At 38.9% G+C, this 25,370-nt stretch overlaps 1 protein-coding gene across 1 annotated transcript in view; it reads right to left on the bottom strand.

Annotated features, from left to right (window-relative positions):
- PRKAA2 (protein kinase AMP-activated catalytic subunit alpha 2) overlaps nucleotides 1–25,370 on the bottom strand; it is a 65,877-nt gene that overhangs the window by 26,730 nt on the left and 13,777 nt on the right. Inside the window, exons 2-6 of the mRNA XM_054721279.1 lie at nucleotides 10,473–10,614; nucleotides 4,643–4,736; nucleotides 3,917–4,061; nucleotides 2,277–2,364; nucleotides 145–369 (exon numbers count right to left, since the gene is read on the bottom strand). Coding sequence (XP_054577254.1) covers nucleotides 145–369; nucleotides 2,277–2,364; nucleotides 3,917–4,061; nucleotides 4,643–4,736; nucleotides 10,473–10,614 — 694 coding nt within the window. The remainder of the gene's footprint in view (nucleotides 1–144; nucleotides 370–2,276; nucleotides 2,365–3,916; nucleotides 4,062–4,642; nucleotides 4,737–10,472; nucleotides 10,615–25,370) is intronic.

Genomic DNA, 25,370 nt, shown 5'->3' with positions numbered 1-25,370 from the left:
AGTGCCATGATCAGATTTGTGTATTAAGGGAAGTAAAATTTATATAAAGTGTTATAGAGCTCAGGATAAAGAAGGCATTCAATTAGTGGTACTAATGTTCTATGATACTAGAATATTACATAGCAATAACAAAAGTAGATTCACCTTATGTCTTTGATAGTTGCTCGTTTCAGGGGATCAACCTGCAGCATATGCATCAGGAGAGTGGCGACAGAGCGATTGAGGTATTCTGGGATATAAAAAACACCCCCTCGGATCTTCTTAAATAACGTAGGCACATGTTCATCATCAAATGGGAGGGTGCCACAGAGAAGAGCATACAGAATAACACCACAGCTCCAGATGTCAACCTCAGGACCTGCATACAATCTAAGAAAAGAGATGACAGCACAAACCTGAAGTACAAGTGTCGCTTTCTCACCTATAGGTACCCTGCCTCTATAGCCCTATACATAGTATGGACTCCGTAAATATTGCTTTCAAGGTCTTTACTGAAGTCCATGGCCACTCTTCAACACTCACCACCCATGGAAAATAATTAATTAGTCTAACCAATTACTATTCAAGTTTCCCAAAAGAAAATAGTATATATTTTTTTTTGGCACAAACTCATTTCACTGAACTTATTGACTCATTAAAAAATATAAAACTGCCCTAACCAGTTTGGCTCAGTGGATAGAGTGTCGGCCTGCGGACTGAAGGGTCCCAGGTTCGATTCTGGTCAAGGGCATGTACCTTGGTTGTGGGCACATCCCCAGTAAAGGGTGTGCAGGAGGCAGCTGATCGATGTTTCTCTCTCATCGATGTTTCTAACTCTCTATCCCTCTCCCTTCCTCTCTGTAAAAAATCAATACAATATATTTAAAAAATATATATATATATATATATAACTTTCTATGGTTGATTTTTTAATAGAAACAACAAAGAAGATGACCATAAACTTGGGGGGGAAAACCCCCACAATACTAGATAATGTATAGGCTAAATCTTTTTACCATCAATCTATTATAAGAAAGAAAATGTGTATGTAACAGAATCTCATTCCTGGCACACCTATTTTAAAGAATATGTGAGACAGTAAAGTGCCTAACTAGTTCTGCGGCAATGTCTCTGACAGTATTTGTCCTGCATCACATTATCTTGAGTACCCAATGACTTTCTTTCTAACCACTTGCTAGCTTATTGGACTAAGATTAGCTTTGCTCCAGAAAAACTATGCCTAGAAGGTTTTTTCTCTCACCTGTATACAGTATTAAAATTCCCCTGATAGCACATTACCAAACTCAAACCTGGGTCTGAGGTAACAAAGTAAATCTCTACAATTCCAATTTTAAAAAGAATATAAACTGCCCTACCTGGTTTGGCTCAGTGGATAGAATGTCAGCCTGCAGACCAAAGGGTCCCGGGTTCGATTCTGGTCAAGGGCACGTACCTTGGTTGGCTCCTCCCTGGCCCAGGCCCTGGTCAAGGCAGGTGCAGGAGGCAACCAATCAATGTGTTTCTCTCACATCGATACTTCTCTGTCTTTTTCCTCTCTATTCCACTCTCTCTAAAAAAATCAATGGAAAAATATCCTTGGGTGAGGATTAAAAAAAAAAAAAAAAAGGATATAATCTGTTTCAATAAAAATTGCTATCCATCATTATCACTGTTGGCTGTACTGTCCAAAATCCTATAGCTACTATCTTTGTAATATACCTTTTCTAGTTTTTCTCTCATAGAATTCTGTTAACTCTTACAATCAGATGGTCTCTGTAGAAGACTTAAGTTTACAACTGCAATCAATATAAACATTTTAAAATGTACCAATGAGAAAATTATGTAACTACAAAATCTCCACTTGTGTACTTGAATTCATAAAATGACATACTGCCCACCCAAAACCTCATTCTTCCAAAAATAAAATATACTCTATATACTTTTAAAAAGGATATGTAAAATATCATTAAAGGATCATGTCTGATAAGTAAATAATGACACTAGCTTAAATTTAGCAAATTCTTACTCTATTTGCACTTTTCTAAAATGAAAAAAGAAATCAACATTTATTTCAGTCTTTTTTAATGGAAAACTCCTTAAATATATTCATAACAAAATTAATGTTTAAAATATTGCTTAGTATAACTGTTCTATCTTCAACAATGAAAAAATTAAAGGGACAATTTGTTTCTACTGTGTTAAAAATCTAATCTTGTGAAGAGAATGTACTATAATTAAACGTTATCAGAATAAACAAAAGATTATAAAAAGCTTACTCTTCGCTGATATATCATTACCTGCCTGAGATTACTTCAGGTGCTGCATAATTTGGAGATCCACAACTAGTTCGCAGAAATTCACCATCTGACATCATATTAGATAATCCTGAAAGTAAGAGTAATGTTTACCTGGTGCTAGATATTTCTAAAAGTAGAGATAGGTGCATGAGGAAAATGTCAAGTCTTTAATGTCCATACATCATATTTTTAAAATTATTATAAAAAGGAGTGGAAAGCATTTGTTAGACTAGAAGGAGACCATTTCAGAGTGCTGTTACACTATGACAAAAAAGCTAAAACATATCACACGTGTGAATGGAATGAAATTCCTTTTGTAAATAAAAGTATTGATTCACTTCACAAATATGAGGTTATTCTAAAACTACATGAACTTTTCCAAACATAAAATTACCATCATATTATTTACCCACTTCTACAGTTGAAAGAATAAAATAGAAACTATGCTTTCAAAAGCCTTTTTTTAGAAATCTCTAGGTAGAAATCAGACAAGCTCAGTTGAATAAAGATTATGTTCCAAAAGTTTTTAATCTGGAAATTTTTCAATTAAAAATAGAAAAAATAATCAATTGAACCAAACATCTAGTTGAACTACAGTACTAAATGAATTTTGTGATTTAGAGAAGGAAGGGAAATAGGGAGACTAGTTTCCTGGTTTTTAGATTAAAGACAAGCTACTGAAAAATTTTTAAAACAAGCAGTGCTGACCTCTGGCACCCTTCCATCTCTCTTTCTATAATCTCTTACTTCCTAATCCTTTTCCCAAAACATCCTGCACTTTAGCTTTTCCTTGCTCCTGACAAAAACTCCTCTTGTTTTGTCAAGTGGTAGATGTTAGGGAGGCCCACTGGCACCGCCCCCCTTGATTCACAGGACTATAAAGCTCCAGAACTGCATGCAAACTTCCATGTGCCTCCAGGTAAGTGCATTCATCAAAGTGTCCCTATTTTCAAAGGAGCTTGTGGCCTCCCCCTCCCTCCCTCCCACCCACACACACACATAAAAACACTTTTAGGAAGAAATGCAGATTGAATGGTTTTACCTTGATCCTACCCCTCTAACATCTCTAAAAGTATCTGCTGCACACAGACACCAGGAGGGTGAGGGCATGAGTGGGGGGTGGGGGGCAATTGGAGGATAAGGACACATATGTAATACCTTAATCAATAAAGAAAAAAAGTTTTTAATAAAAAATAAATTTTTAAAAAAGTATCTGCTGCATTTTTTTTTAATTTATTTATTTTTAATTATTGAATTTATTGGGGGTGACACTGGTTAATAAAATTATACAGGTTTCAGGTATACAATTCTATAAATCATCTGTATATTGTATTGTGTGTTCACCACCCCAAGTCAAATGTCTTTCTTTCACCATTTCTCCCCTCTTTACCCTCTTCTACTTCCCCCACTCCTCTTTCCTTCTGGTAATCACCATATTGTTGTCTGTGTCTATGAGGTTGTGTTGTTTTTTTCTGCATTTTTTTAAAAGCATGTTTAAATAAACAGACCAAGCAAGCTACTGTGGAGGCTGTACAACTAATCCCTTTTCACAGCACAGGGCTTTACAATGTTGAAATTGAAAGTTCCTAGGTCTTTAAGAATTGTTACTGACATTTCTGAACAACCCTGGAGTCACATACCAAAATCAGCTATCTTGGCATTCATGTGTGCATCCAACAGCACATTCTCTGGTTTCAGGTCTCGGTGCACAACCATATGCCTATGACAGTAATCCACCGCAGACAGGATCTGCTGAAAGAGCCGCCTGGCTTCCATTTCTTCAACCTATCAATGTTAAAGAAGCTGCACTAGAAATATCTGGGACATCTACACAGCAAGAGTTTCAGTTTCATACTCAGCCTAAATATAACTGAGGTAAGCTCATTAGGTTCTGTTAGAATATTCAACAAATCAGACAAAGAAACCAAAAACTTGCATTAACTCTCCACATGTCAATCGACAGGTTTTTCTTTGCTGCTAAGCAGTAATATTTCATTTTCAAGTAATATTACTAAATGTGCACAAGTTCTGGGGAATCAGCAAGTAAAACAATCTAAACTGAACTTATGTGAAAATGCTAAGGCAGAAAATAACTGACGCTTCAACATGATGTATGGAAGAGATTTTTCATTTAGAAAAGCATAGGCATCATGTTGGCAACTAAATGGTACTTATTTCCTAAAATCAGTATTTCAAAAGGTGTACTTTTTAAGAAAGAAGATATGTCTAATAGTCTCTATGTTTAGTTGAGCATTATTACAGAAGCAACCCAACTTTAAAAAATATCTTTGTGGTTTGCTATTTCCCACTATTGCCCTCTTTTTAAACTTAGGAATGAATTTATTGCACTGCATAGTGTTACTCACCCGTCCATGTTTACAGATGTAGTCAAATAATTCACCACCGGACACATATTCCATTACCATAAAAAAATCTGTTGGAGTGCTGATTACCTGGTATCTTTTTGTAAATTAAAAAAAAAAAGTTAATAAAAAATATTACTTTAACCAAAAATCAACCTGTACATCTATTCTTGCTACAATTTTATATTCCAATGTTTTATAACATTTTAAGATGGCAACAGATTTACAATGTTATCAAAATAATTAGAGAACTATAAACATAGAGCTTAACAAAATTCAACTAACTTTCAAGGCCTATGGACTTTCCTCTAGTTCCTCCCTTTCATGTTTACAAAATATTTAAAATCCTTCAATCTGCAACAACTGAGTTAAGCATTAATTTTTCTTCTTAAACAAAAACGTGTTTACAGTCTATAGAAATCAGGTATCATAAGCAAAAAGTATTCTTGGAAAGGTTAAATGACACCACAGGGATAAAATCAACAAAATCCAGAAAATGGACAAATGACCCTTTATTCAACATTAAAAGAGAAAGGGAAAGCTATAGATTAAAAATAACTCAAGAGACATATTGACTAATTACACTGTATACACTTCTTTTGATTCTAATTCAAACAAACCACTTTAAAAGTCATTTATGAAACAATCAATAAAGTCTGAACACTAGCTGAATGGCTGATGATATTAGCTTTTTAGGTATTATAATAAACTGTGTTTAAGTTATAAAAGTAAATAAAAGGCTTTATGTCCCAGAGTAAATAAATACTAAAGAATTTGAAGGTTAAAAACATAATATTTGGGATTTGCTCAAAATAATTTAGGATGGGAGAAGTGGGGAGAAGCAGATAAAACACTACACTGACAACTGCTGAAGCTGAATAAGAGATACATGAGGCTTCAACACTTTACTTCGTATACATTTAAAATTTTCCATTTGTGCATGAAATTTTATTATTTATTTATTGGCACTCAAAGCTGAGCACATTTTAAAAAATAATAAAAAACCTTAGCTCTATTTGACAAAATAAATTTTTTTCCTGAAAACTACAACTCTCCCCCCGACCCCCCTCGCACCCCGCACAATTTTACAAAAGTGAAAACTCTAGCCAAAACCGGTTTGGCTCAGTGGATGGAGCACCAACCTGCGGACTGAAAGGTCCCAGGTTCTGGTCAAGGGCATGTACCTTGGTTGCTGGTTGTGGGCACATCCCCAGTAGGGGGTGTGCAGGAGGCAGCTGATCGATGTTTCTCTCTCATTGATGTTTCTAACTCTCTATCCCTCTCCCTTCCTCTCTGTAAAAAATCAATATATATATATATAAAAGTGAAAACTCTGAAAACAAGTAAAATATAACATTGACGTTTTAACTGACGGTTACATTTAACACCTATAAAGGAACAATTGTTCTAGTTTTTAAAGAGGTTTGCTTTGTTTGTGAAGGATTATCTATAATCTGGTTAATCGTGAGCAACATCTAATTTAGAGTGAGTTACTATTTAAGGCTACTAAGTATAGTTGTATAGTTTTTGCAAGGATTAAAGGCACCCAGTGGAAAGCACAAGTAGGAGCTGAAAAGAGGCCCAGATGCCACCCTGTAAGCAGGACACCTTGGCACAGGATGTGGCGGAAGCAGGGGAACCTTCTAGTAATTAGTCCACCCAAATGGAGCACCTTTTATTAAAGTGGTTCTGGTTACTATTCCCTGTTAAACAGGAAGGGGAAATGGCCAGGAAGTTGATGATCTAACTACATACTATACATTTTAAGAGAGGACACATCATATATAAACACTTGGAAAACGTAAAATATTAAAACTATAGTATTAAAAATGACAGGTTTTCACAATAAATATTTCATCTTTGGGATAAAAAATTACAAAGTATCCCACTTTATATAAAATAAACTAGTATGACTGAGGAATGATGTTGAGACTATTTCAAATGAGCTATGGAAAGGAAATTTCACCGAGAATTCTAGAAGCCATCCTATAGCAGTAAAAGCCAACTTATGAAAGGCATCCTAGCAAGCACCAAACTCTAATTGAATAAAACAAATAGTATAGAGCAGGAGCATCTACTATGTCACTTTGCTGTAGGCTAATCAGATTTATTAACAGAATTCTCAATCACTGTTCTGCTCTGTACATCTTTGGGGCATAAAAGAAAAGAAGGCATATAATTCTAATAAATTTAACTGCTAATTCCTCCAACTATATCACAAGATCTTTAATAGATACTTTTAGATTTAACTATTTCATGAAACCTCTAACTCTACAGCAGTCACTATCCACACCAAAGGCCAATATAGAGCAACAGAAACCACAGCTATCATTATTGAGCACTTACTGTGTGCCAGACTAATGGTCACACTTAAAGTTTACTGAGGACCTACCATAGGTTGAATAAAATAAAGACTAAAAGAAGCAGACAGGCAAAAGCATCTCTACTAAATTAGAGAGTATTGATCTTTCGATCAGTTAAAAATAAAGTTTCTCTAACAACTATGGAGGAAAGAAAAACACGGACAAAAATTAATCCAACAAATTCTAGTTCATGGAAAAGTTTGAAGTTTCCTTTCAATCCTGTTTACTCCTCTGAATTTTCTCCAAGTGATTATTCCCCCTACCCCCAATTGAGTTAATGGAGAAACCATGGAATAAATATCTTTCATTCTTGGTATTTAGTTTTCAAACTTTCTTCCTAATTCTAGAGGCCCCTTCGGTAACAAGGAAACTATTCTTGGCAGCTAGTCCAAAACAAACAAAACTACTAAAAGGATCAGGTCTCTCTCCTTGTTTACATCACTAACATTATTAGAGGTCAAGTCGATAACTTGTTCTGTAGCAAGAATACATGAGAGTGCTTTTTTTCTTTTTTAATTCAGATCCATAATTAAGAGGCAATGTAGCTGAATGGATTAATAAGCTCAAGGCAGGAAGCCAGAAGCTTTAAACTTCGAATTCACCTCTGCCAATTCTGAGAACATTCTATAACTCCTGCAACAAAACAAAATACCAAACAATTAAATAACTCTAAATCAGAATGAGATAGTCAAACCAATATTAAACACTTATAAATAATTACAGAAACTGAGGTAAGAAAACACTGGTAGATATGCCAGCAAAAATAAATCCTCCTGACCACTGCAACTGCTTACTGACAAAATCTGATTTTGTCAGCACAGAAACCAAAAAATTTCCTGGGGTTCTTTCAGGGTTGTTGGCATTCTAAGTCACATGGTCGAGAAATAAGACAAATACAGAGATTGCTCTCCCTTCTCCACTCTCACTTTGGCATGTGATACTTTTAGTCTGGCTTCCTAGCTCTTTCCTCTAATAGAAAGTAGCTACTCAGCAAGGAAGAACGAAGAGATATCAGTAACTAGAATAAAGTCATTATTAACATGGAGTCAAAAGTACATATGAACTATTTCAGTTAGCTGAAAACCACTCAGAATCATGAAAGAGAACTGAAATCAGCTCATAGGTTGCCAACTCCTGCTTTGGGCCAGTGCACATTAAACACTAGACATTATACCACTTAATCCTCAAATAACACCATGAGGTATCCCATTTTAAAGTTAAGGAAAACTAACAGCGGGAGAGATGAGTCACTGGGCTCACAGGTTATATTTTAATTCTTAGGATAATCTTTAAAATCCTGTATATACATATTCTGGATCACCTAGAATATAGGTCCTGGAGGATAACCTTATAATCAAGTACTGCCATGCAATTTCAGGGGCCTCATTTCTTGTTTATATTTATGATCGAGTGAGCTCCAAGTGAAGATCAAATGACACTGAAGCTTACTGTTGAACTGAAGTTTCCACGGTAGTGGCTGGGAACTGAGTCAACACAAGTTACCCAATGGCACTCCAAACCCAAGAAAAGCCTTCTCTGAACAGTCAGCAGCATGCTCATGCTGTTGGTGAGATGCACTGAATGGGCCCCCATCACTGAATATAGCTCGTGATAGTAAAGACTAAATGCATGTTCCAAATCCCAGCAATAAAAGGATCAGCCACTGATTTAGGATTTCAAGAACGCTACTGGGCCCTAGCCAGTTTGGCTCAGTGGATAGAGTGTCGGCCTGTGGACTGAAGGGTCCCAGGTTCGATTTTGGCCAAGGGCACATGCCCTGGTTGTTGGCTAGATCCCCAGTGGGGGCGTGCAGGAGACAGCCGATCAATGATTCTCTCTCATCATTGATGTTTCTATCTCTACCTCTTCCTTCCTCTCTGAAATCAATAAAGAAATATATTTAAAAAAAAAAAAAGAATGCTACTGGTTAGTTTCCTATTGTTTCCATACTTCAAACTTAGTGACTGAAAATAACAAAAATGGATTTTCTTATAATGTTGTAGGTTAGAAGTCTGACATATGTCTCACTGGACTAAAATTAAGGTGTCAGGAGAGCTGCATGCATTGCCTTCTGCAGGCTCTAGGGAGAAATCCATTACTTTGTATTTTCCAACTTTTAGAGACCGCCTGCATTCCTTATCTCATGGCCCCCTTCTTCCATCTTCAAAGCCAAAAACAGCCAATGAGTCCTTCTCACAGCTTCTTCCTTTGACCTTACTTCCATCCTAAAATCTCTCTGACTCTTTTGATGCCCTCTCCTACTTTTTTTTTAAATATATTTTTATTGATTTGAGAGAGGAAGGGAGAGGGAGAGACAAAAACATCAATGAGAGAGAATCATTGATCGGCTACCTCCTGCACACTTCACATTGGGGATCGAGCCCACAACCTGGGCATGTATCCTGACCAGGAATCAAACTGTGACCTCCTGGTTCATAGGTCAGCACTCAGCCATTGAGACACACTGGCCAGGCTCCCTCTTCTACTTTTAAGAATCACTGTGATTACATTGGGCCCACCTAGATAAGCCAGGAAAATCTCCCTATTATAAGGTCAGCTGATTGGTAACCTTTTATCTACGGACAAGTGCTGATACTCTTTAAATATGCAATATCTTATCTATAAAATGAAGATAATAATATCTTCCTTATAGGCTTAACATGAAGATGAAGTGAAATTATATACGTAAAATGCTCAATATAAATTATTCTTACTCAATAAGAGTAATACTTATTTTATAAAACTCTAACCAAGTTTTGAGATGAAAAACAAAGACAATTTTCCGTGTTTAACATATCACATTTTTTCAGTAAATATGAAACTACAACTTCAGGTGATTTAAAGGAATATTTAATATCTAAATTTTCTATGGGTCTAGTTGATTTTTCAATTATTTATCTTTCAATGTAATTAATTAGCTTACTTATTAATCTGTAATATATGATTATCTTTTAAGTTTGTAACGTGTCTTATCCCCCCAAAATTCACTTGCTTCCCCGAAGAGCTTTACTATCAGTAATTAAAATAATATTGTTGTTTTGCAAATAATATACTATGGTGGATAACCTTTAACAGTTACTTTCTACCTTTTCCAAAAAGAAAATACCCAGATACATTCATGAAAATTGACTAGTAAAAATTACAAAATGAATCTAGGAATATCAAAGTCCTAAAAGAATTTCAAAATGAATACTAGAAATGAGTCAACTTCCAAGGCTACACTCAATTCTTGAAAACAGTACCAATTTTGAAACAATAATTTTTAATTCTAAACCAAAAGTATGCAAAAAAAAACCCAAAAAAATTAATAGAGCTTAAATAAATACTTGCTCAATATAAGTATGAAAAGAAGTATTTTTATGAAAGATTAATTAAAGACAACTATTTATAAATTCATAAATAGTATCTCAAGACAGTTTCTCTTTTGTTTTATTGGGTACAAAAATACTTACAGTTTAAAAAGTACTTACAGTTTGATAATATGAGGATGACGAAAGAGTTTTAGATTTTGAATTTCCCGCTTTATTTTTCCAACAACATCTAAACTGCGAATCTTCTGTCTATTTAGGATTTTAACTGCCACTTTATGACCTGTCAACTGATGTTCTCCAACTAAAAATGAAGAAAAAAACCTGCTGATCATACAGTCATATATACCACTTTTATATCATGTATTGCATAGAACGGATGTTCTCCTTTTTCACTTCCATTCCTTCTACTAGACATGCACTCCTTGAGGATAGAAACTGTACCTGAGTCTCAGCACCTAGCACAGAGATGTTCACCAAATATTTATGGAAAAGATTACTGAATTCTATCTTCCTACATAAAAATATAATCACATTTAGAACACCCTGGATAGAATAGAATTCACTATGTTTTGTTAATCACTTTTTTCTCCTCTTCTGGTTGCCAGCCATTGTATTATAGAAGAGTATATGATTGCTATAAAATGAAATAACTAGCTTCATTATTGTTTCCTCAGAAAATTCACGTGTAGCCCCTTTTTTGGCCTTTTCCATAAAGCCTTTCCCTATTGGGAGAAATCCAACATTTTCCCCCCTTATTTGATGGAATCTCTACTTCTTTCAAATCCTCATGGTGTGTTATAAATCTCATGTGTCCTTTATCATTTTTGACAAATCATATGACATGAGCTATTAGTTCATACCTTCCTTGAATAAGACAGTCAGTATTCATTTGAATCTCCCGGGAAGTATATAGCACAGTATGTACAGACCTAATGCTAAATAAATATATTGCATTAAATGAAACCATAGTCTTTCCCCTTTCAGATAACATAGTCATAGTACTCACACTACTAATGATATATTTAAATACTATTCAAGTAAAAGCCCTCATTTGGGGAACAAATGTTTCAGCCTTCTCTCCTATTTCCTTCAATTACTATTCTAACCTTTCACCATTCTCTTCACAACACCTATTCAACTTTTGACCCTTTACCCCCTTTCATTTCTTGGGGGGAAAATGTAGTGATGAGAAGTGATGTCCTCTACCTTAAAGGTTTACATATATGCACATCCCACTTTCCTCTAGTCTCAGAGATGTTTTGGCCCTCCTCCTGATTAAGGCCAGTCTAATCATCCTGTGTCTTTGAATCCATCTTTTCTACTCTCTCCTTATATTCAATCTTTTTCTTTGTTAATAGTTCCTTCTCAGCCTATCAGTATCCCATCCTTCCCCCAAATCTTCCATTTACCTTGTATCTTCCAATAGTTACCAAGATCTGTCTTGTCAAAATTTCTGAAAACAGTAGTCTACCATTTATTGTCTTCTCTTCCTCCTTTATCCCCATGCCTAAATTCACTGTCTTCTGCTTCTACTCTTCTACAAAAACCAAAGGGCCACAAAAGACTCATTAATCCTCAAGCCACTTATACTTTTCATTTCTAAGATTAATGTACAGTTGATCCTTGAACAACATGGGTTTGAACTGTGGGGGTCCACTTATAAACAGATTTTTTTCAATAAATATTATAAACATATGTACTTTCTCTTTCTTTTGATTTTCTTAATATTTTCTTTTCTGTTGCTTACTTTACTATAAGAATACAGTATATTATGCATATACTATACATACTGCGTTAAGATACTGTTTATGTTACTGGTAAGGCTTCCAGTCTAACAGCAGTTAAGTTTGGGGAAAGTCAAAAATTATGTGTGGATTTTCAACTGTGAATGGGTTTGGCATCCCTAACCCTGATGTTGTTCAAGGGTCAACTGTAATCTGTGTTGGGCTGATCACTCTTTTTGGAGGCAGTGCTCTCTCCTTATTCACCTAACTCTCGGATGGTCTCTTTCATGGCCTCCCCATTATTCTTTAAAGATTAGTGTCCCCAGGTTTCTAACCTAGGCCAAAGTAGATCCTTAAAAGTTATCTCACTCATTTTTCATAGTCTTAATTACCACCCATATGCCAATAACTCCGCTCCCATCTTCAAATTCATACATTTCAAAATTAGCATCCCAAAAACACCTTAAATTCCATGTTCAAAACTAAACTCAGCACTATCCACCAAGCCTATGTCCTTTATTTCACTTGGTCACACATAGCCGATATGCCAGAAACCAAGTAGTCGGGTAACATTCGCTCCTACATATTTCTTGGAGTCAAGTTTCAAATCATAATGACAAATAAGTAAATAATGATATGTGACAATGACATTTATTAAGTGTTTATTATATACTAAACGTTATTTTAGGTGCTAAATGCCCTACTCACTCAATATACTATTATCTTCCATTGTACAGGTGAGAACTCTGAGACAAAGAGAAGTTAAATAGATAACTTATCCAAGGTGACATAGTAAGCATGTGATCATAGTAAACACAGTGGTAGCAAACATGTGATCTCAAACTGACTTCAGTTCAGAGGCAGCATGTTTCACCATAACATAATAATGCCCCCCTCAGAGCAATCCAAGTATGTAAGGGGTTAACCTAGGAAGGAGGTTAACCTTCTTGTCACACTGGAGATTATTTTGACATGCACAACTTTTCAAGCAATAAATTATTGTCTCAAAATCATTAATGAAGAATGAAAGTTACTTTACCTGCATATGAAACAAACAAGTTGGGAAAAATCAAATTCAAGCAACCTAACTTACTAGCATTACAAAGTATGTTCAAGGACTCCAGGAAAACATTGTCAATTTTAGGGACTTTCTACTCTACTCAACTACGATAACCTAAACTAGAGGCCTGGTGCATGGATTCGTGCACCAGCGGGGTCCCTCGGCCTGGCCTGTGGGGATCGGGCCAAAACCGGCTGTCCAACAAACCCCGAGGGGTCCCGGATTGGGAGAGGGCAGTTCTCGGGTGATGCACCCCAGAATCAGGCTCCCTCCTCTCTGGTTCCAGGTGCATCACCCGAGAACTGCAGTTGCCAAGTCACTGCAGCTCGGCAGCTCCTATGTTGAGCATCTGCCCCCTAGTGGTCAGTGCATGTCATAGCTACCAGTAGGAGCGTCTGCCCCTGGTGTTCACTGCGCATCATAGCTACCGGTCAGATGGTCAGGCGGTCACTTAGGCTTTTATATTTATAGATGGTTTGTGGTTGCCTGGGTTGTTTATTCTTAACCTCTGGGAACTTAATAATACCCAAACATTTGCCTGGGTGGCTTAACAAGTATGTTTCTCTCCTCAAATCTTGATAGCATCAGTAAAATTAACCAGTGCTGCAATCTCCTCATCTGTACAACAGGGAAGAAGAGTTTAATTATTCCATTCCCATTTGATAATTAAAATTACTGTCTATTGAGAATATATGTGGTCTTTCCAGATCAAAGAAGTAAGACCAAGGACTCTTAACCAAATGTATAGGTGTTTTGTTTTTTAAGGCCATATGCTTAAACTGAAAAACGAGGAAACCAAAAAGTGAATGATTGCACTCAGAAAATAATAATAAAGACTTACTTTGTCAACAAATTTGATAAAGTTGCAGGACACAAAGTCAATATACAAAAATCAGTTGCATTTCTAGATGCTAACAATAAACTATCAGAAGGAGAAATTAAGAAAAAATCCTATTCACAACTACATCAAAAATAAAATACTTAAGAATAAATTTAATCAAGGAGGAGAAAGATCTATACATTGAAAGCTATAAAACATTGGTAAAAAATGAAAATGACAAATAAATGGAAAGATTAATATTGTGAAAATTTCCATACTACCCAATGGAACCTGCAGATTTAATGCAATCCTTATCAGTGGCATTTTTCACAGAAATAGAAAAAAAAAGCCTGAAATTTGTATGGAACCACAAAAGACCCTGAATAGTCAAAGCAATCTTGAGAAAGAAGAACAAAGTTGGAGGAATTTTACTTCCTGATTTCAAACAATATTACAAATATAGTAATCGAAACAGTATGGTATTGCATATAAATAGCCACATAAATCAATGAAATAGAAACCCCAGAAGTAAACCCATGCATATATAGTATTTAATTTATGATGAAGGAGTAAAAATAATACCATGGGGAAAGGACAGTCTTTTCAATACATTGTGCTGTGAAAACTGGACAGCTACACACAAAAGAATGAAAGTAGACCCTCATCAAACACATTACACAAAAACCAATTCAAAATGGATTAAAAACTTAAATTTAAGACCCAAAACTATAAAAGGACTAGAAGAAAATAGAGGGGGTAAACTTCTTGACATTAGTCTTAGCAATGTTTTTTTTTTTAATTTGGTAACAAAAGCAAAGGCAACAAAAGCAAAAATAAACAAGTGGGACTAAATTAAAGAACCACACAGCAAATGAAACCATTAACACAATAAAAAGGCAACTCACCTAATGAGTGTGAGAAAGTGTCTGCAAATCACATATCTGATAAGGGGCTACGAATTCACACAAGTCAATAGCAAAAAATACAAATTCCATTAAAAAATGGGCAAAGGAACTGAATAAACATTTTTCCTTAGAAGACATACAAATGGCCAACATATACATGGAAAGGTGCTCAATATCACTAACCATTAGGGAAATGCAAATAAAAACCACAGTGATATTACCTCAGACCTGTTGAAATGGCTATCATCAAAAAGACAAGTGTTTAAAGGATATGGCAAAAAGGGAACCCTCATACATTATTGGTAGGGGTGTAAACTGGTACAGCCACTGTGAAAAAAAACCAGAATGGAAGTTCCTCAAAAAATTAAAAACAGATGTAACTAACATATGATCCAACAATCCTACTTCTGGGTGGCTATTGAAAAGAAATGAAAACAGGATATATAAAAAAAAAAATCTGCACTCTGATATTCATTGCAGCATTATTCACAATACCCAAGATATGGGAACTATCCAAGTGTCCTGTCCATCAGTGAATAAATGAATAAAAATGATGAGGTATGTACATATACAATGGATTATTATTTAGTCATAAGGAAGAAGGAAATCCTGTTTGTAACAATATGGATGGACCTTGAGGGCATTATACTAAGTGAGATAAGCCAGACATAGAAAGACAAATACCACATGTTATCACTTATATGTGGAGTCTAAAAAAAAAAAGTTGAACTCAAAGAAAGAATCAAAAAGTGGTTGTCAGGGTCTCTGGGGTGGGGAAAATAGGGAAAAATTGGTAAAAAGACAAAAACTTTCAGCTATAAGATAAATAAGATCTGTAGATCTAATGTAAAACATGATGAATACAGTTGATAACACTGTATTATATAATTAAAATTTGCTAAGAGAGAACTAAAATGTTCTCACAAAAATATGTATATAAATATGTGAGGTGATGGGTGTGTTAATTAACTAGTTGGAAGGATCCTTTCACGATGTATACATATATCAACTAATCATAATGTACATTTTAAATATCTTATAATTTTATCAATTATACCTCAAAAAACCTAAAATTTAATTAAATTTAAAATTTTTTAAGATATTACTTTGTCTATGGCACTTGAGGAAATAAGTGACTCACTTACCTTTATACCTAAAGAAATTTTTCCCCATGACACAATGTAAAAGAAACAGTTAAATACACTGATAAGCTAACTGGATATCTAATGTCAAATATCAAGTGGATTAAGACTACCACCTCATTTTGCTGAACTATACTAGCCTCTATTGCTTAATAACTTAAGTGAATTAGTACATAGTTATAATTAAATCCAAATAGTTGTCTCATCTCATAATCACATTCCACCTGACACCCAACGAACATTACTAAAAATCTTGTAATATAGACGGATTTAAAACTAAGACTTTCTTCTATGTGTATTATAGCCATTAACTTTTCTAAGATATTAAATGAAATAAAAAGCTTGCATTTATCAAAGTTTTATTCCCATTTATTTATTCAATCTAAAAACATTTTACTGAGTACCTGGACTGTGTTGATCAAAGACATGAAAAGAGAAGTTTACTGTGTGTGTGTGGTGGGGGGAACATAAGCAATACAGAAGCTAAAATAAGTTTTGTATGGTGTTATATCTGTCTGAAGACTGTCAGGGATACCTTATTTGTAAAGGGAGCACACAGATAAGAACAAACATTAAAAAAACACCAAAATGCATCCTTCTTTTTTATAGCTGCACTAGAGGCCCAGTGCACGAAATTCATGCACTTGTGGGGGCGGGGAGCCTCAGCCCGGCCTGCGCCCTCTCGCAGTCTGGGAGCCCTTGGAGGATGTCCGACTGCTGTGGAGGTGGGAGAGGCTCCCACCATTGCTGCTGCACTTGCCAGCCGTGAGCCCGGCTTCTGACTGAGCGGCGCTCCCCCTGTGGGAGCACACTGACTACCAGGGGGCAGATCCTGTGTTGAGCATCTGTCCCCTGGTGGTCAGTGCACGTTATAGTGACTAGTCATTCCACCGTTCAGTCTATTTGCATATTAGCCTTTTATTATATAGGACTAGAGGCCCGGTGCACGAAATTCGTGCACTGGGGAGGGTGTCCCTCAGCCCAGCTTGCACCCTCTCTAATATGGGACCCCTCGGGGGATGTCCAACTGCAGGTGGACATCCTTCTCACAATCCGAGACTGCTGGCTCCTAACTGCTCACCTACCTGCCTGATTGCCCCCTAACTGCTTCCTTGCTGGCCTGATTGACCCCTAACTGCTCCTCTGCGGGCCTGATTACCCCCAAATACCCTCCCCTGCTGGCCTGATCACCCCCAAGGCTTTTATTAGGATAGATATGACCCTGCACAGAAAATTTTACTAACCCTGCTTTACAATAAGGGCTTCACGATTGAATCATTAGGACCAGACACCAAGATTTCCTTTCTTTGAATAGTGGAGGGAATACTTACCTTGTCTTTAAGTTGCCCGGAAATTAAAATGAGATAATGACTTAGAAAAGTATAAAAGCACCACATAAAGACAACTGTCTTTTTAATGAAGTGGCAAAATGAAAAACACTTTTTATTCTCCCTTTCCTTCCTTTACAGCTTTTATTTAAACTTTGAAATTTATAAAAATTTCACTCCAATTTTCATTTCTTTACATTCAACATTATTTTGTATTGGTTTCAGGTTTTATATTAGTTACAGAATAGTGGTTAGACAATCATATGCTTTACAAAGTGTTCCCCGATATTTCTAGTACCCACCTGGCATCATACCATCATTACAACACTACTGACTATATTCCCTATTTAAGTGACAATGGGTTTACAGGTTCCTTTCAATCTTTCTTTTGTGTTTTTTGTCCTTCCTTTTCTTTCTCACTTCTTCCCTCATTTTCTTTATATAGTATCTCAATTGGCCATCAAAGCTCAGTGAAGGCACTGGGACACGCTTCATCCATTTTACAGACCAGGAAACTGAGGCCAATTCCAGTTGGCTGTGGAACTTGACTCAGGAAGCCCTCAGAGCACACAGGAAGCCCTCAGAGCCACGCTCTTTGCGCTTCCTAAGGGGCAGCGGCCCAGCAAATAGAACAAACCTTCCAGTCAGGCTTCCGAGCCTCTTTCTCAAGCACCTCTTCATTGCGGATGCTCCACATTCTTTCCTCTCCCCCCATTCTTTACTGACCCCCTTCTCCGAAGCAGGTGGAAGGCTTCCCACTCACTGCCTAGGCATGCTCTGCTATGGGGCAGGGTGTAGCGAGCTTGCTTTTGGGTGAAGGCAGGAGCAGTAGTCACTGCCTCCGAAGTGTGAAGGCCACCTGAGCGAGGCCCATTAGCACTGGGAGCTTCTCTGAATCATGTCAGTCAGTCCAGTACCCTGCAGTGCAGCACCCCTTCACGGAGGTGGCTCCACCCCTCAACACCCGCCTCAGGGGTGAGGGTCCTTGTCCCTCTGCCAGGAGTCCTTCCATGCCCCTTGATCCCTGGCTGGGCCCACCCACGTCTTGGGAGCACTGCAGAACCTCTGTCTCTCTGCAGATGAGGCAGATCCCTGCCCTAGGTCTCCGCAAAGCTATGAATCTGTGGCCAGAGGCCTGGTCTGGGTCTCAGCAACCACATGCCTGCAATGTTCCCAGGGACCCTGGGAGGGGCTGGGCGAGTCCTGCCACGCCCCCCCCCCAGGGTGGCGATCTCCCCGGGGACCCCCGGGGAAAGGCTGGCTGGGCCCGGCCACGACCCCCCAAGGTGGCGATCGCCGCCCGGGACCCCCGGGAGCGCCTGGCTCGGCCCGGCCACGCCCCCCCAGGGTGGCGACCGCCGCCCGGGACCCCGGGAGCGCCTGGCTGGGGCCGGCTACGTCCCCCCAGGTTTGCATCGCCCGGGTGACCCCCGGAACTAAGAGAATTGGGCGCCGCCATCTTGGTCTTCTCAACGGCGGGATAGGCCACCCGGAGTCCCGCCCCCAGCCTCTCGCAGGCCCAATCATGGGCATAGCGGAGGTGCGGTCAATTTGCATGTTTCTCTATTATAAGGTAAGATAGTATTCCATGGTGTAAATGTACCACAGCTTTTTTATCCATTCATCTATACTCATGGCCACTTGGGCTGGCTATTCCCAAAACTTAGCTATTGTAAATAATGAAACTGATTTATATTGTAAGTAAAGACTGTATCCTAACATTTCTTGTATGAACATCAGGGTGCATATATTCTAACTGGTGTTTCAGGCTTCTTAGGATATACCCTTTGAATAACATTGAGGGACTGGAGATTATTGTGCTAAGCGAAATAAGCCAATCAGAGAAAGACAAATACCATATGATCTCATTCATATGTGGAATCTAATGAACAAAATAATCTGACAAACAAAATCGATCCAGAGGCATGGAAGCATGCAACAAACTAATAAATCTCAGGGGGAAGGGTGGGGTGGGGGGGGGGGGCAAGAAGAGATTAACCAAAAAACTTATATGCATAACCCGTGGACACAAACAATAGTGTGGTGATGGCCTGGGGAGGGGTGAGGAGGAGGGAGTCAATGGGGGGTCTGGGGGGAATGACATCCATAATACTTTTAACAATAATAATTTTTAAAATTATTTTAAAAGATACACCAAGATGGACAAATTTTCCCATAATTTATCATGTAAGTTAATATTCAGATCGATACCTATTCTGACAGGAGCACTAAGGAACATACACCCACAGAACAACTATTGCATGAATGCCTACTATGGTAAGCACTACTAGGCACCTGGGATTAAGTGGTGAACAAAGCATTTGTGTTACACTGCTAGCTGTCCCAATATCTATTCCATCCTTCTTTTCAAGACATGAGACTCCTAAATCACACCTGAGCACACCACACGGTTATCCAGAGTAAAGACTGTATCCTAGCATCTCTTGTAACTAGATGTGGCCATGTGACTTTGTAAGCAGAAATGACTCTAACAGCTTCTTCATCCCTTCCTCCATTCTGAAGCCTAGAATTCCAAAGCCACCATCTTATATCTAGAAGACAGGATTAAAAATGTGGGAACAACAGGAGAAAGAAGCCCATGCTTCTGACACCATCGGGCATGACAACAGTCTGAATCACCTGCTCAGACTACTACAAGATCATAAAATACTACTTTGTTTAAGCCAATTTTATTTTGAAAATTCCTGTCGTTCACAGCTAAATCTAAATAACACACAATTCACAATACTTTAAATCACAAAAGGCTTGAACTTACTTCTTAAAATTTCCCATTGTGCTGAACCATCCATGCACTAATGAAAATAAATTATACAATTTCTTGGCTTAAAGAGTTCTACAAACTTATCACCATTAGTGGTTCATCTTGTTTCTCCTAAATTATAGACAAACTAGAAGCCCGGTGCACAAAATTCGTGCACCGAGGGGGGTTGTCCCTCAGCCCAGATTGTACCCTCTCCAATCTGAGACCCCTGGAGGGATGTCCAACTGCCCGTTTAGGCCTGATCCCACAATCCAGGACTGCTGGCTCCCAACTGCTCGCCTGCCTGCCTTCCTGATTGCCCCTAACTGCTTCTGCCTGCCAGCCTGATCACCCCCTAACAACTCTGCTGCCAGCCTGGTTGATGCTTAACTGCTCCCCTGCCAGCCTGTTTGCCCCAACTTCCCTCCTCTGCCGGCCTGGTCACCCCTAACTGCCCTCTCCTGCAGGGTTGATTACCTCCAACTACCCTCCCTTGCAGGCCTGGTCCCTCCAACTGCCCTCCCTTGCAGGCCGGGTGCCTCCCAACTGCCCTCTCCTGCTGGCCATCTTGTGGTGGCCATCTTGTGTCCACATCAGGGCAGGATCTTTGACCACATGGGGGCAGACATATTGTGTGTTGGAGTGATGGTCAATCTGCATATTACTCTTTTATTAGATAGGATAGTGGCCTGGTGTATGGGTGGGGGCCAGCTGGTTTGCCCTGAAGGGTGTCCCGGATTAGGTGGGGGTTCCCTTGGGGCGTGGTGTGGCCTGAGCGAGGGGCCTGTGGTAGTTTGCAGGCCGGCCACGCCCCCTAGCAACCCAAGAGGAGGCCCTGGTATCTGGAATTTATTTTCCTTCTACAATTGAAACTTTGTAGCCTGGGGCGGAGCCAAGCCTCCTGCTCCCTCCGAGGCCGGCAGCCATTTCTGTTGTAGTTAATTCACCTTCTATAATTGAAACTTTGTTGCCTTAAGCGGGTGGGCCCGGACAGGGTGTGCGGAAAGCTTTGCTTCCCCTGTTGCCGGGGGCAACCCTGGCCTGCTCTCTCAAGCTCCGTTCTGCCGCCATTTCTGTTTGAATTTGTTTACCTTCTATAATTGAAACTTTGTAGCTTGAGTGGAGGCTTAGGCCTGGCAGAGCAGGCGGAAAGCTTGGCTTGCTCTGTTACCTGGGAAACCCTGCTCTCTGTGGCTGTAGCCATCTTGGTTGGGTTAATTTGCATAGTTGCTCTGATTGGCTGGTGGGCGTGGCTGGTGGGCGTGTCGAAGGTACAGTCAATTTGCATATTACCTTTCTATTAGGTAGGATTATAAACAATACTCTAAACCTATGGACTTTTATGGGTGGGGGGAATATCCCCACTTAATCTATGCCTTTTTAGAGTTTTACATTTGATAAGGTAAAGAGCTGTCATATCGAAGAAAGAATGAAACTGATGTATATTGTTCTAGAGGCAGAACTGGGAATAATAGAAACTCAAGAGAGTCATCTGTCCTATGAAGCCTTTACTCACCTCCTTTTCCACCACTTTAGCCGATACTGAAAATGTCCTTTCTAATGTAACTTCAGTATAGTTTTTTCACAGGATGTGTAACACCAGCATTTACTTGATTCTCCATTCATCTCTCAATACTAGATGGTAGAGGGCTGAGATCAGGTTCCAGCCAGGAAAATGGAGCACAGAGAGGTTAAGAACTTGCTCAAATCATTCAGCTATGAAGTGGCGGGGCTGGGATTTAAACCCAGCAGCAAGCACCATCCAATATTTAAACAGAAGCTCAGCCATTTGTCAGGATTTCCATAAGATAAATTCCTGTATTAAGTAACAGGTGGTAATAGATCAAGCCTAATTCCCCTTCCAACTCTTAAGATTTTTCTAGTTACATCCCCCAGGATCATTCCACACTGACAGGTATAAGTCTTTTAAGCAACTCTAGCCTCTGGATGATTTTAGTTGCCATTTTTCTGGATGCCTTCCAGCTCTGACACATTATCTTGATGCACAAGAAGCACGACTTCATATAGCTGCATTATGTAGTTCTACATACATAAAGAACACTTCTATTCCTATGACCAGTCGACCAGTCACTATGATGTGCACTGACCACCAGGGGACAGACACTCAACGCACATGATCGGGCCTGCAGAGATTGGGCCAAAACCAGCTATCCAACATCACCCGAGGGGTCCCGGATTGCGAGAGGACACAGGCCAGGCTGAGGGACCCCACCAATACACGAATACATGCACCAGGCCTCTAGTCTATATATATAAAAGGCTAATATGCTAAGTGTCTGTCTGACCAGTAGCTATGATGCACACTGATCACCAGGGGGCAGACATTCAACACAGGAGCTGCCAAGCTTCAGTGACTTGGCAGCGGCGGTTCTCAGGTGATGCACCCTGGAACCAGAGAGGAGGGAGTCCAATTCCTCAAGGGGCCGCCTGATTCCACCTTTGGCAGTGGATTATGTTTTTGCTGGGGCACTGTCGGCCCTGAATCTGGTTTACTGCACATATGCATTTGCATTCCACATTCTATACGACAGCAACTTTGCAGAGTACCCTCTAGCACTCCGGGACCCTTCAGGGGATGTTGGAGAGCCAGTTTCGGCCCGATCCCCAGGCCGAGGAATGGCACCACCCCAGGTGCGACCGGCCAGGAAGGGACCGCGGGAGGTTTGGCTCCAGGGCATGTCTGGCCTGTCCCATCTTGCCCAGTCCCACCCCGCTGGCCACCTTCTAATTAATTTCCTTTCAATGTGCACAAATCTGTGCACTGGGTCACTAGTAATAAAGAAAAGGAACAATTAAAAATAAAGTATTGATTACTTTAGGACTGAATTATAATAGGTTTATCTTCTAAGCTCAAAGAGTTGTCAAAATGTCCTTCTGCTATCAAAGTTACAGACATACTGTATAATAATTTGAACTATGTCAGGAAAGAGAAAGCTTCAGTCCACATGTACACACACACAAATCTGTTTACTTTCATATGCTCCACAGGACTAGGCGTTACATGTGGTACTTCTTATGCCTATACAAAAGTCCTTGACCTAGGTACAAAATTTGTTTGTAAGCAAATTTGTTGGCAGTTGAAAAGTTATCTCATTGGAATATGGCATTCATAGTGCTATGCTACCAGGAAATTATTAGCATATGTAAGTAAAATCAAGTCTATCACCGTATTAACAAGCATATGTAAGTAAAATCAAGTCTATCACCGTATTAACAAACATAGCTGGAAAAAGTGTCTTAAGAACTTCAGGGTATATTTGGGATAGTATGACTTAAAATTTAGGTTACAAAAATGTACACTAAATCCCTCAGGAGGCTCTCCAACTGAAAACATAGGAGAGACCACAAAGAGATGGGCATCATCCTTCAATAGTTAAAGATTTATTCTGTAATCCAGATCTTTCTCAGAGGCATGCACATACTTCAGTAACAAGCTCCAGGGTCATTTGTAGTGGGGGTTATTTAAGGATAGTTAACGATTCTTTCCTACAAATCTAGGAAGAACAACTAGCAGGTGTATGTCTATGTGTACGCACACATGCTAAATATTTTGTATACATTTTCATTTTAACCCTAAAATAACTTTGAGAGGAAATTTTATAGATGAAGAAACTGAGGCTTACAAAAATTAAAAATGACTAGTAAAGGATAAAATCGGTATTTAAATCCAAGTCTGTCTGATCTAAAGCCTAGTTTCTTGATGACTAAAATGATACAGTATCCTATGATTTTCCAACAAAAGATTTAGCTCATAACATCTAAAATAACACATATTATATTATAAGTACTATGGAATCTAAACACCATATGTAATACGGATTTGGGGTTGGGGGGAACGGACTCAGAATTCTGTGCTGAAATGCCAGAAACACCGCTCTTCCAGTTACAGTGGAATTTTTAACTACCCCAGTTGAAAGGCTCCTGTTATGATTGGAACGATCTTACTTTGAGACCTTAATACTGGTTTACGGAGTAGGAGGAGGGAAATGTTAGGAAGCAGAAATGAGTGAAGTGAGGAATGAGCCTGGATAAGTTTTAGGCCCTGAGGGGAGGCACATTTATTAATCCTCAGCCAACTCCATAATCGCCTGTGTTCTTCTGGCAGGAGACTGGTGATGGTAGGGTCAGAACATGCGTGGATCAGATGACTCTCCTGATTCCGGAGCGAAGGCTCTTAATCTAAATGAGTAAGGTTGACTGACACCTGACAAGGCCCTGCCTGCTGACACATATATGTGTCAAAATAACACAAGGCTCCTTTCTTCTTTGCCCATGATCAAATGAAACTCAGTCTCATGGCTGTTCTCCAAATTTCCTTTTCCTGGAAGTCCTTTCAATTTTAAATTTCTCTAAAGAGGAAGCAAGACTTTATTCCTTTTGATGAGGTACTGATTAAATAAATACTACCAGAATTCTAGGAGGTAAATATTACACCCTAGTTCACAGATGAGTGTGAAGACCCACGTCCTGTGTGGTTCAGGGTTTGGGCTCTGGAAGAGGGGCCGCACGCAAATTAAAGAGACGAGACAAGAAATAATTTGAAAATACTGGGGACCAGGTGGGAGCCCAGCTCAAGAGGAAGGACTCAGCCTGGGCTCCGGCCTCGCCATCCTTTTATTCAATTTGGGATACACCTATAGTCCTTAGGCAGTCAATTTCCAGTAACAGGCAGACTATCTTATCAGTAAGGATTTACATGACTGTCTGGTGGGAAAGTTGCTTCAGCTACCATTGTCTGGACTAAACAGTGGGTGTACAGCCCTGACCTTTGCCAGAGCTCAAGGGTCACCAGCCTTCTGGGTTCCTTGTCCACACCTCTCTGCTAGTGAAGACAATCGGCGGCTTCCCGCAAATGAGGAAACTAGGAATTATTGAGCAATGACTGTCAAGATGATATATTTGCCTCCAAAGCCCAAGCTCAAAAGTCACACCACTTTACCTCCCAATAACCAGGCTCTCTTGAATATAACATATTGGGAATGCATACTTGCATATTTATCCTTGTACCTCTAGCACTTGAGTTGGGAAATTAGGGCATAGTGAAGAGATGGAGTCCATCAGTAATAGGCTAACTTTAAAGAATTTCTTTCAATCTAAGTCAATCAAGAATTTATAGGACAATCAACTTACTTTTTACATAATCATATGAGATGAATCATTTACATGGAGTTAGGAAAAGTTTTCCAGTATAGAAATCATTATTTAAAACTGCTAGTGAAAGCATTAGCATTGAGGCCAAAGATAAAAGATTTGAAAAAATGTTCACAGATATCCTCATTCCAGATGAACAGCAGAA

The sequence above is a fragment of the Eptesicus fuscus genome, chromosome 9 (genome assembly GCF_027574615.1).
Source record: "Eptesicus fuscus isolate TK198812 chromosome 9, DD_ASM_mEF_20220401, whole genome shotgun sequence".
Taxonomy (NCBI): domain Eukaryota; kingdom Metazoa; phylum Chordata; class Mammalia; order Chiroptera; family Vespertilionidae; genus Eptesicus; species Eptesicus fuscus.
Note: the sequence above shows the minus strand (reverse complement) of the source record. Positions and strands in the feature narration are given on the sequence as shown.